Genomic DNA, 15,099 nt, shown 5'->3' with positions numbered 1-15,099 from the left:
AGGAGACAGAGTCTGAATGACAAGCCCCAGGCTTGGAGCGACTATTTAAGCTGGGATGGAGGGGCGAAGAGCGCCTTGACAAAATAATTTGCATATCAAGAGGAATTTAGCATATTTATGGGAAATGCAGATATGCGATTAGTACTACTTGTGAGATGCGTAGGAGGTTTGGCGAGGGGTTTAAAGTCATTATGCCCGTGCATTATGCAGGATTAGCAGCATCAAAGGGAGGGGATAGGGGTAGCATTAATAAAGGGAAGGAGTGTTAATAGTATGTAGCTGCAGTAACTAAGCTTTGCCAACAGAAATAACACATCGCTGGCCGTGCACGTGTCATCTCGTCAACATCACGCGACGTGCATTTGTCCCTGAGACGCCAATTGCAATACAGCCGTGTGCTACGTCTGCTGACCGAAATAGAAATGTCACCCGCCCCCCGCCGTCCCCTGCCCCGTACCCCCTTTAACTCGCGGCTCTCTCTTCTTCTTGAGAAAGCTCCGATTCCGATAATTACGATCACGACTCTCCGATTCAAGTCGGCGCCTGCGTTGTCACCGAGTGACGGGTTGCGGCCAAGTTACAGGCGGGGGGGGTGGGGGCGGCGTTACCGACACACAATCGTCCGCTCGTTCACGGTGACACAACGCGCACAATGGAAGGGGAAGTTTAGTCATGTGTCCTGTTCGTTGTTGGGTTTTTTTTCTTCATAAACCTTAGAACGATGATGTAATGGCGAAATGTTAAATACAATTCAACAGCACGAGTCAAGGAGCAAGAGCGCCGTTATGAAATGTAAAGGAGCAGCCCTGCAATTGCTTGCTCATGCAACTGCTGGCAGACGGGCCCTCCACTAGAGGAAATTCTGGAAGGCCTTCTACAAGTTACGATTTCAAAGCTGCCAAAACGTCCTGGTCAAAATACCCTCTCATTTCACCCCGTCGCGTGCAAACTGCCGATCGACTCACTGTGGTGGACCCCTGGTACACTGCCGCATGGACAGAGGCGGGGGGGCGGGCGGTCATTATGAGAAACTTGCCCCATTGTCTCAACTGCTGCTGCTGCTGCCGGGAGATTGAATTGAACCGGCGACCTCCGGATAGCGAGGCCAGCGTGCAAACCATTACTCCGCAGCGGCATCGCGAGTGAGGGCATGAAGATTATTAAGTCGGTCAGTCCCCGTGCAGCCCATTAGGATCAGTTTATACTTAAAACCATTCCCGTGGGAGCAAGCATTCCCACGAACATTTCAATGGTCCCATTGTCTACCGGTAGATATGTACTGCCGCCAGGAGGCAGTCTGTGTTCCGAGTGATAAAATAAATATCCCAACTGCTTCTCTCCATCCCCACGCTAAAAAACACCTTTTCTATACTTTACAGGAATTCTAGCGGCCTGTCGGCTTTCCGTACTCGGGTTACCAGCAGCAGTTTTTTAAAAGCAAGCAAACTCGGGACCGGTTTTGACTTTCTGGGTCTCATTGGCAGAGTTGCTAAAGGGGTGGCTCGTGGCTTTGCATCGGCTTCAATACACATCTCTCCCCAACCATGCACCCCCCTATCCTTCATCTGTGGTCTCGCCCACTCTGATCTATCCCCCACAGCCCATTCCACTTGTCCCCAAAGCGACACCTTTTCTAGTGGAGCAGACACCAAAAGTTAAATTGTTTACATTTGTATGAATAGATAACCCCGCGTGTGTGTGACAATTATATGAACCGGTCTTGGGCCTCCCCTAGGTCGACTCAGCCTCACACGAGTACCTGGTGTGGTGTGTATGCATGGGGAGATAATAAAGGCGGCCCGGTGGGGGGGGGGGCGTTGACCACCCACCCCCTTGTGCGCTGTGCCGTGCCGGCCGTCATTAGGTGCTCGCTAACAGCTCTTGCCCCATCAGTTTGTTAACGGCTATACGGGGTGCGGGGGAACTTTGTCTTTGTCCTGACAGCCTCGGCGTGGACGAGGAACCGGCAGCGGAGGCGACCGCGGTGACTCCGGAGCGCAGGGAAGACCCCGAGGATGAGGACGACGTGGAGGAGGAGGAGGAAGAGGAGCTGGAGGAGGAAGAGGAGCTGCTGGAGGAGGAGCTGATGCTGGAGGGCGAGGAGGAGAGCGCCGCCGAGCGCTCACCGGAGGAGCACGTGACCCCGGCGGTCAACGCGGGGCGACCCCCCGACGAAGAGGAGGAGGAGGACGAGTTGGACGACGATGTGGGAGGCGACCGCGCGGAGCGTATCCCGTCGGAGTTCGGCACCGCAAGGTGGGGGGCGGCCGGGCGATGGTTTTTCGTTGGGTCGTGCTCTGCTTGTGCTCTGCCGACGCTGCCGCTCTCCGTGGGGTCCGTTTCCTCTTCTTCCCCGGGCGTTATCCCGACCGCGGCATTGCGGGAGTATCCGCACAGATCTCTTGCAGAGCGGCGCCGCAAGCATTCGCGTCAGAGAACGGCCCACAGAGCTGGACAACACCGAGCTAAGCCTCCGAGATCCCTTTTCTTCAGATCTATTTAGCTCGGCGGCGGTAGCTACGCGCGTGGCCCTGTCACTCTAGCACCGTCGAGGCAGCAAGGGTTGGTGGATCGCCGCACGAATGTTGTGAATCTCCCTTGCTGTGGGAGTCGAGGTGCTACACCCCGGCTCGCCGGGAGAAGGCTGTAACAGCAAGGTTAACGGACTCCTCCTTTCGTATCGCCGATGTAGATGCAGAGCAATGGGTTTTGTTTCACGTGCAGGCGGCCAGGGCCAGTCCCACAGTGTCAGGACCTCACCTGGGAGAGGCAGTCTCTCAAAGTTCAGTTGGAGGATCATTGTGCCAGGGTCTACCCAACATGTATAATTGTTTGAAACCATCGAAATATACGGAGCGAGGGGGCAATTGTTGGTACAAGCTCACTGCCTGGCTGCCTGTAGTTCCGCAGCGATTGCAAAATTGCATTTGCACGAATGACGACACTATATAAAAATGAACATTATTAAAGTGATCCCTTTATTGTGTCATTGTCGTCAACATCACGCCATTGTATATCGGCCGCTGTTTAACAGGCTTCCTCTTCAACAGCGGCAATATATTGGCATTGGTTATTTCCTGCATGAAGAAAGGCAACAAAAAAATTGCCAAGGCATTGCAATTGCCTTCTTCATGTGATATACGCGTATTGATACTGCCACCATAAATCATTGGCAAACTCAGAATCATGTTGGTGGCAACACAATATCTGTATTTGCCACTTATCTGCGAGAAATTCCTCATCCTCAATAAAGAAACAAAACTATCCCTTTGTTTCGTCAAATCACACTGTTGGGGCCAGCACCAGTTGAGAGAGGTCACTGCGACCGTACAAACAGCGCACACACGAGAAGGTGGAATATGCCCACGGCGCCGGACGCCTCAGTCTCCCCCCTCCCCAACCCCCACGCCGCGATCGCTCTCCACTCCCGCGCCGATACGAACGCAGCGGCTCCATCTTCCCGCCCGTGCAGGTGCAGCCCGCTGGAGGAGGGAGGCCTGAGCCCGCTGGGGCCGTCGTCTCAGCTGTCCGCCCTGGAACACATGAGCCACTTCCCCGACAGCCTGGACCTGCGCAAGCCGCTCAAGGAGCACTTCGCCGAGCTGCCCTATGGCACGGCCACGGCCAGCCACGACGGGGTCAAGCCGCCCCTCTACCGCCAGTCCAAGTCGCAGGTATGACAACGTCGTCGCAAGTCGAGCGTCGTCGCGAGCGAAAAGCTGGCCCGGTGACGCCGTGGCCCCGGAGGTAGCGCCTCTCGTCTCTTGCGGCAGAGGTCCGCGGTTCAAACCTGGCGGCCACCCCGATTAATACAGCGGGTGTATTAACCGTAAAATATTACACGCCGCCTGCTTTTGCGGTGGGACCTTTACAGATCACGCAACGTCATTCGAAACGAGTAGGCCACGGCGTGCCGGCGTGATTGTCCACATTTTTCAAATTCTCCAAAAAATGTACAACCCATACTCCTCTGGGATCACACAAAGCAACGTCGCCCCCTCCTGTGAAACCACTGCGGACCATGCCTGTGAAACACAGCAGTGTCCTTGTGATGATCGCCCCGGCACTACAGGAATGGCACAGACACCAAATTTGCTGCATTATTATAATTATCATGAAAGCTACTTTTTTCCCAGGGCGAAATCCCAGCTTCAGGAACAGCTTATTTGGAATCTGTCAAAACAATGACATGAGGAGGCCATTTGCTTTTCGGCCAACTCCTGGCCACCTCGCAGCCTCAAAATTATTGAGACGTGGACACCCAACTAGGCATAGATGGACGCTCCCGCGTATCCACATGGCGTTGCGTGGTACGGTATCGATACTCCGATTAGCACGGTGGGCTACGTACGGTGCGAAAGAAGTTCCAACATACACACACGCACACACGCGTAGACTTGACGTTGCAACCGAACGTTTGTGCGTGCCTGCAGGCCTACGCCATGATGCTCTCGCTGTCGGACCGAGACTCACAAGGCTCCGGGAGCATGTGGCACGGGGCGGCAAGGGCCCCGGCGGAAACGAGCACCCTCCACCCAGTCAGTCGCCTTTAGGACCGGACAAGAGCGCGAAGAAGTTTCCCCAAGTGATATCGTGAAGTAACAAACAAACGACAATGACACACGACACCCCCTTTGGGTGCGGGAAGAGAGAAAAAAGAAAAACGAGAGCAAAAAAAAATGTCCCTAAAAAAACTACTTTGTTTGTCGGACCAAAGCTTGATTGTTTTTTTGTTTTTGGGAGATATTTTTTCGTCGTCGGGTAATCGTCGATTGTTTTTAGTTACTCACTCAATCCACGCAATGACTTTTAGTAGGACAAAATAATAGGAATGATTATTATCATTATGTAAATGTCATAAGTAAGGTTTTCTTAGTCGTGGGGATCAAAGGTCAAATGAAGACGTGTGTAAACCATGGTTTTTAAATTTGAGAAGTTGGTTTCACAGCAGGGGCAAAGCCAACGTGTCAGAATTATTATACATGCACACAGTATATATATAAAATACAGTACTTGTAACTTATTGGTTGACCAAGTCAATGATGTTATGGAATATCATTTTTTTATATATATTATTAGATGTTGATATGCAGTAAAACTTTTAAAAGGCTACTGCGTGCCTAAATTAATCTTGTATCTCCCCCCTCTCTGCTTTAAAAGTAGAAACAAAATAATGTTTGATGGGTTTTACCCCGATGCGTGTTAAATGGAAAAAGATGTGGTTGGAAGTTATATCGTTTCGACGCTACCTATCACCGACCTCTGCATTTACGGAACCAAAATATGTGTTAGTTGCGGCAGATGGGTCTCCATTGTGTGGGACGAGAAGCCTCGAGCTATCGCAGAGAAAATTGTAGAGATAGTGACAAAACGAGTTGCTCATAAGAAATGGTTACGTGCAGAGCCCCCCCAGAAAGCTCTTCACGGCAGTCTGATAAAGTCAAAAAGTCGGATTCAGTGCATCAGCTTCAATGCAGATTTCAGGTCTCAAACGAGAATATCACTCACGATTCATTAATCACGTCACTTTGTGAAGATGTTCAATTACATTCGTTTCCTTTTGTGTTGACTTTGCTGGGTTATGTTTTTTTTATTTTTATTAGCGACGTATGCGTTGGATAGCATGCTGCATGCCATGAGCCCACCCATCAAGCCCATTTCAAACCCTTAGGCGTGGCTGCCGTCGATCACCAAACTGATCCGAGGCCTCCACTTTCCACCACACTGCAATGACCGCCTGCCGTGAAGTTTGGTCGGACAACCCTCCCGCGACCGATCAGTGTAGGGAGGTCCTTCGTTGACGGAGGGCTGTAAGTTACTTTTTATTGTTATTAAAGAAAAGCCCTTAAAATACCAATGACAAGGTCAGTTATGGCGGCCTATGAAGCCGCATCCGTTGATAAGGATTTCACATGACAATCGCATCCTTGTGCAACAAGAGAACATCGTATTTGCTTTTGACACCAGAGAATTCACAGACACCATGGACACAGTTTGCAGAGAGTGACTTGCACTGCAGCGTCAATCAAAAGTCAGAATCTACAAGCAAATGTGCTCACTCGATTGAACAAATATTCCACCCCCTCCCCCCTATGGCTACGATACATCAAACACACCAACACCCGGCGACTTGAAGGCACGAGCACTAACAATTAAGTCGCCCGGCTCTATCAAAGAAACATCAACCGAATTCACTTTCCAACATTGCCGGCGTGGTCACGCAGCCACTGGGCCGTTTTCGTGGTTGACTTTCTTCTGCTTCCGTTTAAATGATAAGTATCGTGGATCGGTTACATCGAACAGGTCGCAATGACGTGAACGTCGAACTTTAACGCCGGCATATCACCGGCTGCACCTTTTCCCAACGATTGCTTCCTTTTGAATTATAACAGGGTCACGGTGAGAATGGCATTGCTGATTGAGAATATGCCTTTGTCATGCAATAATTACCCTTTTAGAAAGAATAAACAAAACTTCACGACGATCACGATTTAATTACCGATTAACGGGGCACTCAATATTTTTTCTTTCCCCACCCCTCCCCCCCCCAAGTGCAACCGGACGGTAACTCGGTCACGATGGTCACGTGGTTCTTCTTTTCTCCTTTGTGCGAAATTTGATAGGCGAAAGGATCTAATATTATTTGTGTTCATTTGTCACGGACGCCGGCGAACATTTTACGCTCGAGATTTGGAATTGGGTTCCGCGGTTAGCGCAGCGGAGCAGGTATGGTGTAACTTTTTCGCTGTACATAATTCGCCACCAGGCAACGTTTTTGTACACATTCTTACAGCACGTTATGAGGGGCCAATTTTGCAGTACACAGTAGAATTGTGTGGGGTTTTTTTTTAGTCTTGCTTTTTGTTTGTTTGTTTCTCGTGTGTTTAGAAGCGCGTGGGCCTGTAAATAGCCGGTTTGATATAATTTCCCCGTTTTTCCAGAGCAGTATTTCCATTCGTATTTCTTCCACCTTATTTTGTTTTTTCTAGTGTTAAGTGGCACGACAATATTTAAATGAAGGACCAAGACACGTGCTCCTCGCTAACACTCATCTATTAGGCATTGACAGTTTGCTCGCCAAGATAATATTGCTTCCTGCTTTATGACAATCAGTTACTTGCAGTGTAGACGTTTCGTTTTTAAAATGTAGTTATTTATTTTTAAGTGCGCGATTAAAAAAGAAAATTGTAGCTAAATAAAACGGGAGAACTTTTTTTTTAATCGAACGTGTTAATAGTATTAGCATGAAAACAAATCCCCATAATTAATGTCGTGTGTATCAATTCAATACATTTCCGAACTCATCCGATAGACAAAAAAAAGAGACTATGAAAAAAAAGACAGATTTTTGTCAAATGGCATTGGTGTTATGGTGCCAAACGGAATATGTTCCTTGTATGTGTTGTGCGTGAGCATGTTTCCCTGGCTGTTTCTTCTGTGGCCCAGTATTCCCTCCCCCATCGCTACAAGTGACGTTTGTTTAAGGCAGATGGAAGCGATCAGAAAGCAACGACGATTCATCCCATCCATTGTATAATGCCCAGTTTGGTTTAGCAGATCATTCTGGCAAAAGCGTAATTTTAATACGTTTCTACAAGCTTCTCAATTTGCAAAGAAAATTCCACGTGTAGCCCAAAACATAGCATACGCTAGGCACAAGGTTCTAAAGTGTTCGACGTTGATTACGATACATGGAAACTAAATCCTTTAAATATTAGTCAGTGATATTAATTACCATAACGTACATATCATTTTTGTTTATTCTTGAGTAGAAGCTGATCTTGTTTTTCTCCAATAATTGTTTTGTTCTTAAGCCGGTTTTCGCAAACATCAAATCACTCGTTATTGTCACGTATTTATTGTCATCGTTATTATTGTTACGAATAAATCCTTACGCTAGAACTCGTTTCACTTTAGATAGTATTGAGAAGTGTATGCGGGGCCAATTGCAGCCTTCGACCTCTTATTAATGATTATTTTCTACTACTACTATGATTATTCTTCTTATTCTCACATTACGGTGTCCAAGTTAATTCAATGCACTGTAGCGATAACAAAAAAAGGCGTCGTTTTATTTTGTTCCATCACAGATTCAGAAAAAAAAAACTCACCGAACAATTTTGTACATCAAACGGCACGCATCATTTACGAGCACTCCAATGCGATCGACTTCCAAGCCAGTTCAGGAGCTTTTGCGAGTTTCGGTGTGCGGCGCCGGGAACGCCGCCCTCCATCATCCGCGACGTGACGGAGAAACGAGCGGCTGCGAACTTCTTCCGATAGCTTCCACGCAGGCTTGCGACGTTTCCAATTAAGAGCATTTCTCTGCGTCGTTTATAAGCCATGGTTTCTTGAACAATGCACAAGCACATATCGTGGGGTTACCTCATCACACAGTCCCTTGGTCCGCAATGGACCGTGGACGAAAACGGTGTCGATAGTGAACAACGGCTTACTGTTGGCAGATTCAGCATTACGTTGATAGCGAGGTTTTTGACATTTGCAGAGCGCAAGGCATATGATTAAACAAGTCGAGGAGGAGGAGAAGGATGTAACGTGTTTAAATGACAAATGCACTTAGCAACACAGCAGCACCCCCTGTATACAGAGTACACGCGCACTTTAAAATGCTTCAAAGCAAGTAATGCAGAACGGCATTAGTGACGGAGGAGATTCATGAGGAACTTGGCGAAACACATTGGCGGCCTGTCGACAAAATGACCCAAATTCCTCAGCCACGTTTTTTCTTTACTTTACAAAAAGGAAAACGCAACACATACCGGCAAATTTCTTAAACGACAAGTTGAAATGTAACGGTAAATTAGGATGAGAATTCCAAAGGATCAGGTTAACAGATTGTGAGTGAAATTATGTTAAAAATATATAGTACTGTACCAAAACACCGTTTAGGGCCCACCTTTTTATCTATGGCTAAAAACACTGTGGTTGTGTAAGACGGCTTAATTTACACAACATTCGCTTTGATTCGGAATCGTTCGTTAAAAAAACGTAAATTAGCAGTGCATGCAAAATATACTTGATCTGCAATGTAGTTGATCTATAAACAGAGACTAGCGTGACATCTTTTACTTAAGTATACACACAGACTTTGTCGTTCAAACTTTGTTTTTGTTCCTATTCGCACTTCAAATCTTGCCTGGTGCTAGGTTTTAAAAATGTGGTTGTTGATTTTTTTTATTTTCGAGCATGGTTCAGTCATGCCATTGAGAAACAACCAACACATTCGCATATTTCACGGAAAAAGTATCATCCTCACACAATAATACTGTGCTTAACAAAATTCGCGGTGCAAGTGAAATCGCGTTGTTCAAAGTCTTTCCGAGCTTGTGAGGATGCACAACACTGCATTCATCTGTGGGATTATTACGTGCTGAAGGAGGAAGTGGGTGGGGGGGGGAAATCCGAAAAGAAAAAAAAACGATGTAGCTAAAATAAACATAAGTTAATAATCAGTGTTTTTATTGTAAAAAAAAAACAAAAAACTATAAAAAAAATATTTCGCTTTCTTAAAATGCACCACGTAACTTAATTGCAGGAGAATTCGGCAAGCCGGACGCAATGTTGTGAGTGTATGATAGTGCTATACAGAAACAATGTTGTTGTATAAGGTGGTTGGACCTCCTGTTCCAACATGCAGTGGCAAGCTGGGTGATAAAAGTCAACAGGTTTTGTTTCATATTATTATGCATCGATATGCGTGTAGATATTTCTATTTTATTCTAAATGTTATTTTGGGGCGGGGGGGCGGGGGGAGGTGGCGGGAGCGATGAGGAAGAAAAAAAGCAGTTTTTTTTTTACTGCCAAAATGTCATTTGATGATCAAACACAACCGTTCAACGGCGATCTTATCGCGGGCTCTGGGTGACCTGACGCACTATCCTGGCTTCTTGTGCGACCTTGTTGACGAACGAGGGCGATGACGTGTGGTGCGTGTGGTGCATTGTCGAGTAAGGCAAGTGGAATACATTTCAAAACGTAATTACAGAGTAACGTGTGCTGACCATGTTAATCTTAATAAACGTGTGTGTACCCAGAGTTAGCTCTTTGCGATACCAGGAAAAAAAAAAGATTTATACTTTGCAGTTGGTATGCAATACTGTATAATAATGATGATGATAATAAGAGAAATAAAACAAAAAAAATTGTGTGGCTTTTTTAATGTGTGGTGTACGCAGTGTGTTTTTGATCTCTCTGTGTGTGTGAGAGAGCGAGCGAGAGAGAACTGGAGTGGAGCGGTGGTGCAGTGCTTAGCGCACTGCTTTATGAATTTTCCTGCGAACCACAGTTTTGGTTAAGTGCTCATGGCCGACATTAGGTGACCAATGTCTTAACCAGTACTGGGCCTCATCTAGGTCGATTCCAGCACTGGGGAGACAAAGGCGGCCGAGCTTGGTGCTGCCCCCTTCACCCCCTTGTGCGTCATTCTGGCCGTCGTAAGTGCTCGCTAACAGCACGTGCCCCTAAAGTCAGTTCAGGCTTTGTGGGGGGATGTTTGTCTTTGTCAGAGCTTAAGCATCGAGAGTGCGTTAATTAAATTTTGACTTAAGACTTTCGTGACTGCAGGAATTTGTATGCTTGGTTCTTTCGGTAAAGTCATGAGGATAAAAAAATAAAAAAATAAAAATAAAGAAAAATTATATTTCTATCTACGTGACTTTACCGAAAGAACCAAGAATATAGTGCATTAATTGGTACGCTGCCACAGTGGTGCCAATGGTGAGCACACCATTTCGACTCCAACTCCCAGCTCAGTAGGTTAAAGAGTGGACACATTTCTTCAATGCCTCTGTTCACCCAACAGTATAACATGAAGTAACGCCACGATGCAGTCGATCGGCAGGTGACGTAAAGCGTGGGTATACTCCCACCCCAAGATGTGTGGCCAGTGTGGAATGGGAGAGCAGGTCAAATACTGTCTCGTGGTGGTGCCCTTCCACGAGCAGTGCCACGAGTAAGAAAATTCACAGTTGTACCTGATATCGTGTGTATATTTCGATTTAATGCTTTCGTGACTCCAGGGATTCATCTTCTTGGTTCTTTCGGTAAAGTCACGTAGAAGGGAAATAATAAAATAATAAAAATAAAACATAATAAAATACAATTCTCACGACGTTTTGGCCACAACGCAAGCAGCTGTCCTCAGGTGAAGAACAGGTCTGTCGGAAAGACAGCGTCTGAATGAACATCACCAGGCTTGGCAGCATATATTTAAGCTGGGTTAGAGGAGGAAGGGCGCCTTGACAAAGTAATTTGCATATCAACAGAGGAATTTTGCATATTTATGGGAAATGCAGATATGGGATTAGTCACTACTTGTGGAATGCGTAGGAGATGGGGGGGGGGGGTCTCAAAGTCATATTATGCCCGTGCATTATGTAGGATTAGCAGCAACAAAGGGAGGAAGTAGGGTTAGCAGTAATAAAGGGAAGGAATTTTAATAGTAAGGAGCTGCATGTTACCGTCCACTCTTGGTTAAGTGTTTAGCGAATACAGGAGTCGGAGGAACACATTAAATCAGTTAAAATTACTCCTTGGTTCTTTCGGTAAAGTCACGTTGATATAAACTTAATAGATCACGACGTTTCGATCGCAACGCAAGCGACCGTCTTCAGGTGAGAGAGAGAAAGCTACTGGGAACAAGGACTTGTGCAGGCCTGAGATCAGTTAACATTAACGAAGGTAGTATGCATAGGTTAACGAACAACCATTCACCAGTATCATTAATTCATACACTCGGACAGAACAATCTTTTGTGCTGGAGTAAACGCCGATTACAGTCGGGTAACAAAGGCATTTTCAGTCCCGAGTGGCAATTGTTTGGTTAGAAACACCACGCTTGCCACTAGATGGCATCATACTTGTAATGCATTGCAATGGGGCGTCTCTGCTGTTATTTCATCGCAGAGTATGCAAGTTTGTTCAAAGCTGGGCGAAACCATTCTTGTGTTCCACTTTATGATGGCATTTTACACAAGCGCACCACAATTAGATACATCCATTCATTTCGAGGCAGTTATTCGATGCCGTTAACATACGACCAGCCGATGAAGAAGACTTTGTGCTTGGAGATGGCCAGGAGATGGCAGTACAGCAAAGGATTAAACTATTACCACGCGTATACATTTCATCATTTAGAATTGACATTGATATTGTGCTGTGCATGTTGTGTGCGCAACTGGAATCAGCAATGCTGTAGCTTCAAGTGAAGTCTGCACGGTGTCCCAAATGCAGCGTTCCAACAACAACACCATCTGTCGTGCAGTAAAACAATTGGAATAACGAATCATGGGCGTTCTGCAGACACCAGGACAGATAATCCATTTTACAAAGCGCGCCATCAACAAACACGGCTGAAATATTTGCTCATTTGAAACTAACAAAAAATATGCGGAGTTGGCTCACTACTAATCTTCAGTGTGGTGAACTTCCAACTCACACGCAGTCTCTATCCACAACGATTCCAAGAAAAGTATTGATTTGAAGCTTTCGTGACTGCAGGGATCCATACTCTTTGGTTCTTTCGGTAAAAAAACAATCCACTGCTGGTTTGTTTTTTTCCACCTGAGGACGACCGCTTGTGTTGCGATCGAAACGTCGTTTATTGTGACGTTATTTTTTATTTATGTTTTCTACCTACGTGACTTTACCGAAAGAACAAACGAGTATCCCCAGAAAAGTCTGACTCTGTCCTGTTGTTGGCGTATAAACAATTCACAACCATTGGAGTGGAATATTGTCGCTGGATTGAATTGTTACAACGCAGGACGTGAGAGAGGCAGAGTTTGGGAAGGTCTTCGTCGAGCAGTATTTAGCCCATGGCTGATGATAATTAGTGGAATGCATGTATTACTCGATTGTCGTTATATACTGTGGATATCAATCTCGGTCAGATTGACAAGATCACAGGACACAAAATCACAGGACACAAATAAAAAACCAAACATTACATTGTAGTAAGTTCTGGAAAATGTTACTTTTAAGCACCATTAACATATTTTTCAGTTTTGATTGAATTTCCGTTTCTTTTTAATGACGAAATCATTTTAGTAAAAAATAAAGTTCCATTTCGATTTAAAGCTTTCGTGACTGCAGGGATTCATCTTTAGGTAAAGTCACGTAGAATGGAAATAATAAAAATTAGTATTTTATTTTTATTATTTTATTTCCATTCTACGTGACTTTACCGAAAGAACCAACAAAATAAAGTTCAAGTAAAACGTAACTTTGTTTCCTATCCCTCCCTGTTCACCTCACTCACCAACTCGCTACGACAGTTTTAACATTTTAGTATTCAAACATTGTGTACATTTTATATTGCATTTCACAGATGTGGCAATTGCCAGCGAGCACTATCAAACCCTGACCCTGCTGAATTAAACAAACAACACACACTGAATAGTAATAGTTTGGCTTTATTATTTAATTGCAAACTATCTACAGCATTACAAATCTTCGCACAACAACACCAACAGCCTCACATACAGCCATTTGTCAATCTATTTCTGTCATTTGATAACTCCGTTAATTTACTGCATTAAAGTTTAACATTTCAAACTGGATCATGGACCGTGTGGCACTGCTGAAGTTTCCCAAACTCAAGTCATCATTGCTGTTGGTAAAGGTTTTTTTTTTCTTCTCTCCCCCATTTACCAATCATCCGGCATGTTCAGCGAGTAAAGGCTAAAATTTGAAAAGGAGATGGACAAGTGTGGGTGGAATGGTGGATCATGATGGGTGGGCGATGAGTTTGAGAAATCGTGGCATTGGGGAATTCGTAGCAAATCAGATCACCTCTCGATCCGTACCCCCTGAACGCAGACCTGTCAACCCCTTATCAGTGCCCGACCTTATTACAGACCAATTCAGACCTCATTGATCTCCCCGTGCCCTTATAAATCTCAACGTTCATCCGACAAAGTCCCTTCACAAGCGGCTGTACGCCGTATTGGACCTGACAACTCAATATCCCTGTACACGAATATGGGTAAACCGTACCGGTTGACAGGTATGTATACCGTTTTGTGATCTGTGCTCTGACATGTTATCTTACACTTATATAGCGCAGTTTTCCAAGGCGCTTTACAAGGGTTATGAGTGGTACACAATGAGGGCAGCTAAAAGTGATACGGTGATTAGGGATGGGGGAACGGGGGAGGGAGGTTTAGTGGCTTCGGGACTTACGGGGGTACCTAGGGATGGAGGGAACGATGGGCCAGGGGGGATAAGAGGTGGGTCTTGAGGCAGGAGCGGATGTGGCTTCTTCCAGTTATCCCATGGCAATGCAACAAGGATATACGCGTGTGATAAAATGCAAATAAAAACAACAAGCCCTTGGGCAGCACGTCCTACGGATGGCGTGATTGTGTTTGTGAACTTTAATCCTCAAGAAAACCGTCCTCCAGCGCCCGCTCAGTTTTGACCTCGTCAATGTAGTTGTACCCACTGAATGAAAGCTGCATTGCATGCAAGGCATCTGAAGCCTCTTCGAGTCTTTGCCCTCAATCACCGAGTCACTGTTGCCCTCTAGTGGTGGTATAATAGCAACAAAATATTTTCGATAATTGTTTTTTTACCCTTTTATCTGGCAACAAAACTGACACCTTTTTTGGTGTCAAAAAATATGATAATTATTTTTTTACTGGCAAATGAGGTTCCAATAGTGTAAAATATTTTCGGTCAGGTCGTGTGTTTTTGTTTTGATGGTAGTTGGTTGTACCCTGCCCATCATCAATGCCATAGGTTGCTGGTTCCTTCCGGTCGCCAGGATGAACCATTACTTGACTCTGCATAAAGAAAATGACTCGGGCAGATGCTGCAACTGATAAACGAATGAAGTTTTTTTGACGGATTCACCGATGCAAATCGGTAGGGATATTCAAAATAAGACAACCCTGCAGCACACCACGTGGGTTGATAACGATTGCTCACATTCAGGATTTGGTGGCGGTGAACAGATCACTTGTGACGCGCACGATCTCATCAGATCGCGAAAACGAAGCGGGGTTGAACCTGGACTGTGCTTGGCAGGGTGATCATCGTGCATAAGGGCCCGTCCATAAATGACGTCACGCGATTTTG

General features: G+C 45.7%; 1 protein-coding gene across 4 annotated transcripts in view; it reads left to right on the top strand.

Moving 5' to 3' along the window:
• Positions 1-8,628, top strand: part of MECOM (MDS1 and EVI1 complex locus) — a 318,166-nt gene extending 309,538 nt beyond the window's left edge. For all 4 annotated transcript variants that reach the window (XM_078607787.1, XM_078607785.1, XM_078607786.1 and 1 more), the window contains exons 15-17: positions 1,945-2,256; positions 3,473-3,674; positions 4,434-8,628. In XM_078607787.1, coding sequence (XP_078463913.1) covers positions 1,945-2,256; positions 3,473-3,674; positions 4,434-4,553 — 634 coding nt within the window. In that variant the 3' untranslated portion in view covers positions 4,554-8,628. The remainder of the gene's footprint in view (positions 1-1,944; positions 2,257-3,472; positions 3,675-4,433) is intronic.
• Positions 8,629-15,099: the final 6,471 nt, after the last annotated feature.

The sequence above is a fragment of the Lampetra planeri genome, chromosome 28, assembly GCF_965212315.1.
Source record: "Lampetra planeri chromosome 28, kcLamPlan1.2.h2, whole genome shotgun sequence".
Taxonomy (NCBI): Eukaryota; Metazoa; Chordata; class Hyperoartia; order Petromyzontiformes; family Petromyzontidae; genus Lampetra; species Lampetra planeri.
This window is presented reverse-complemented; position numbering and strand designations above follow the sequence as displayed.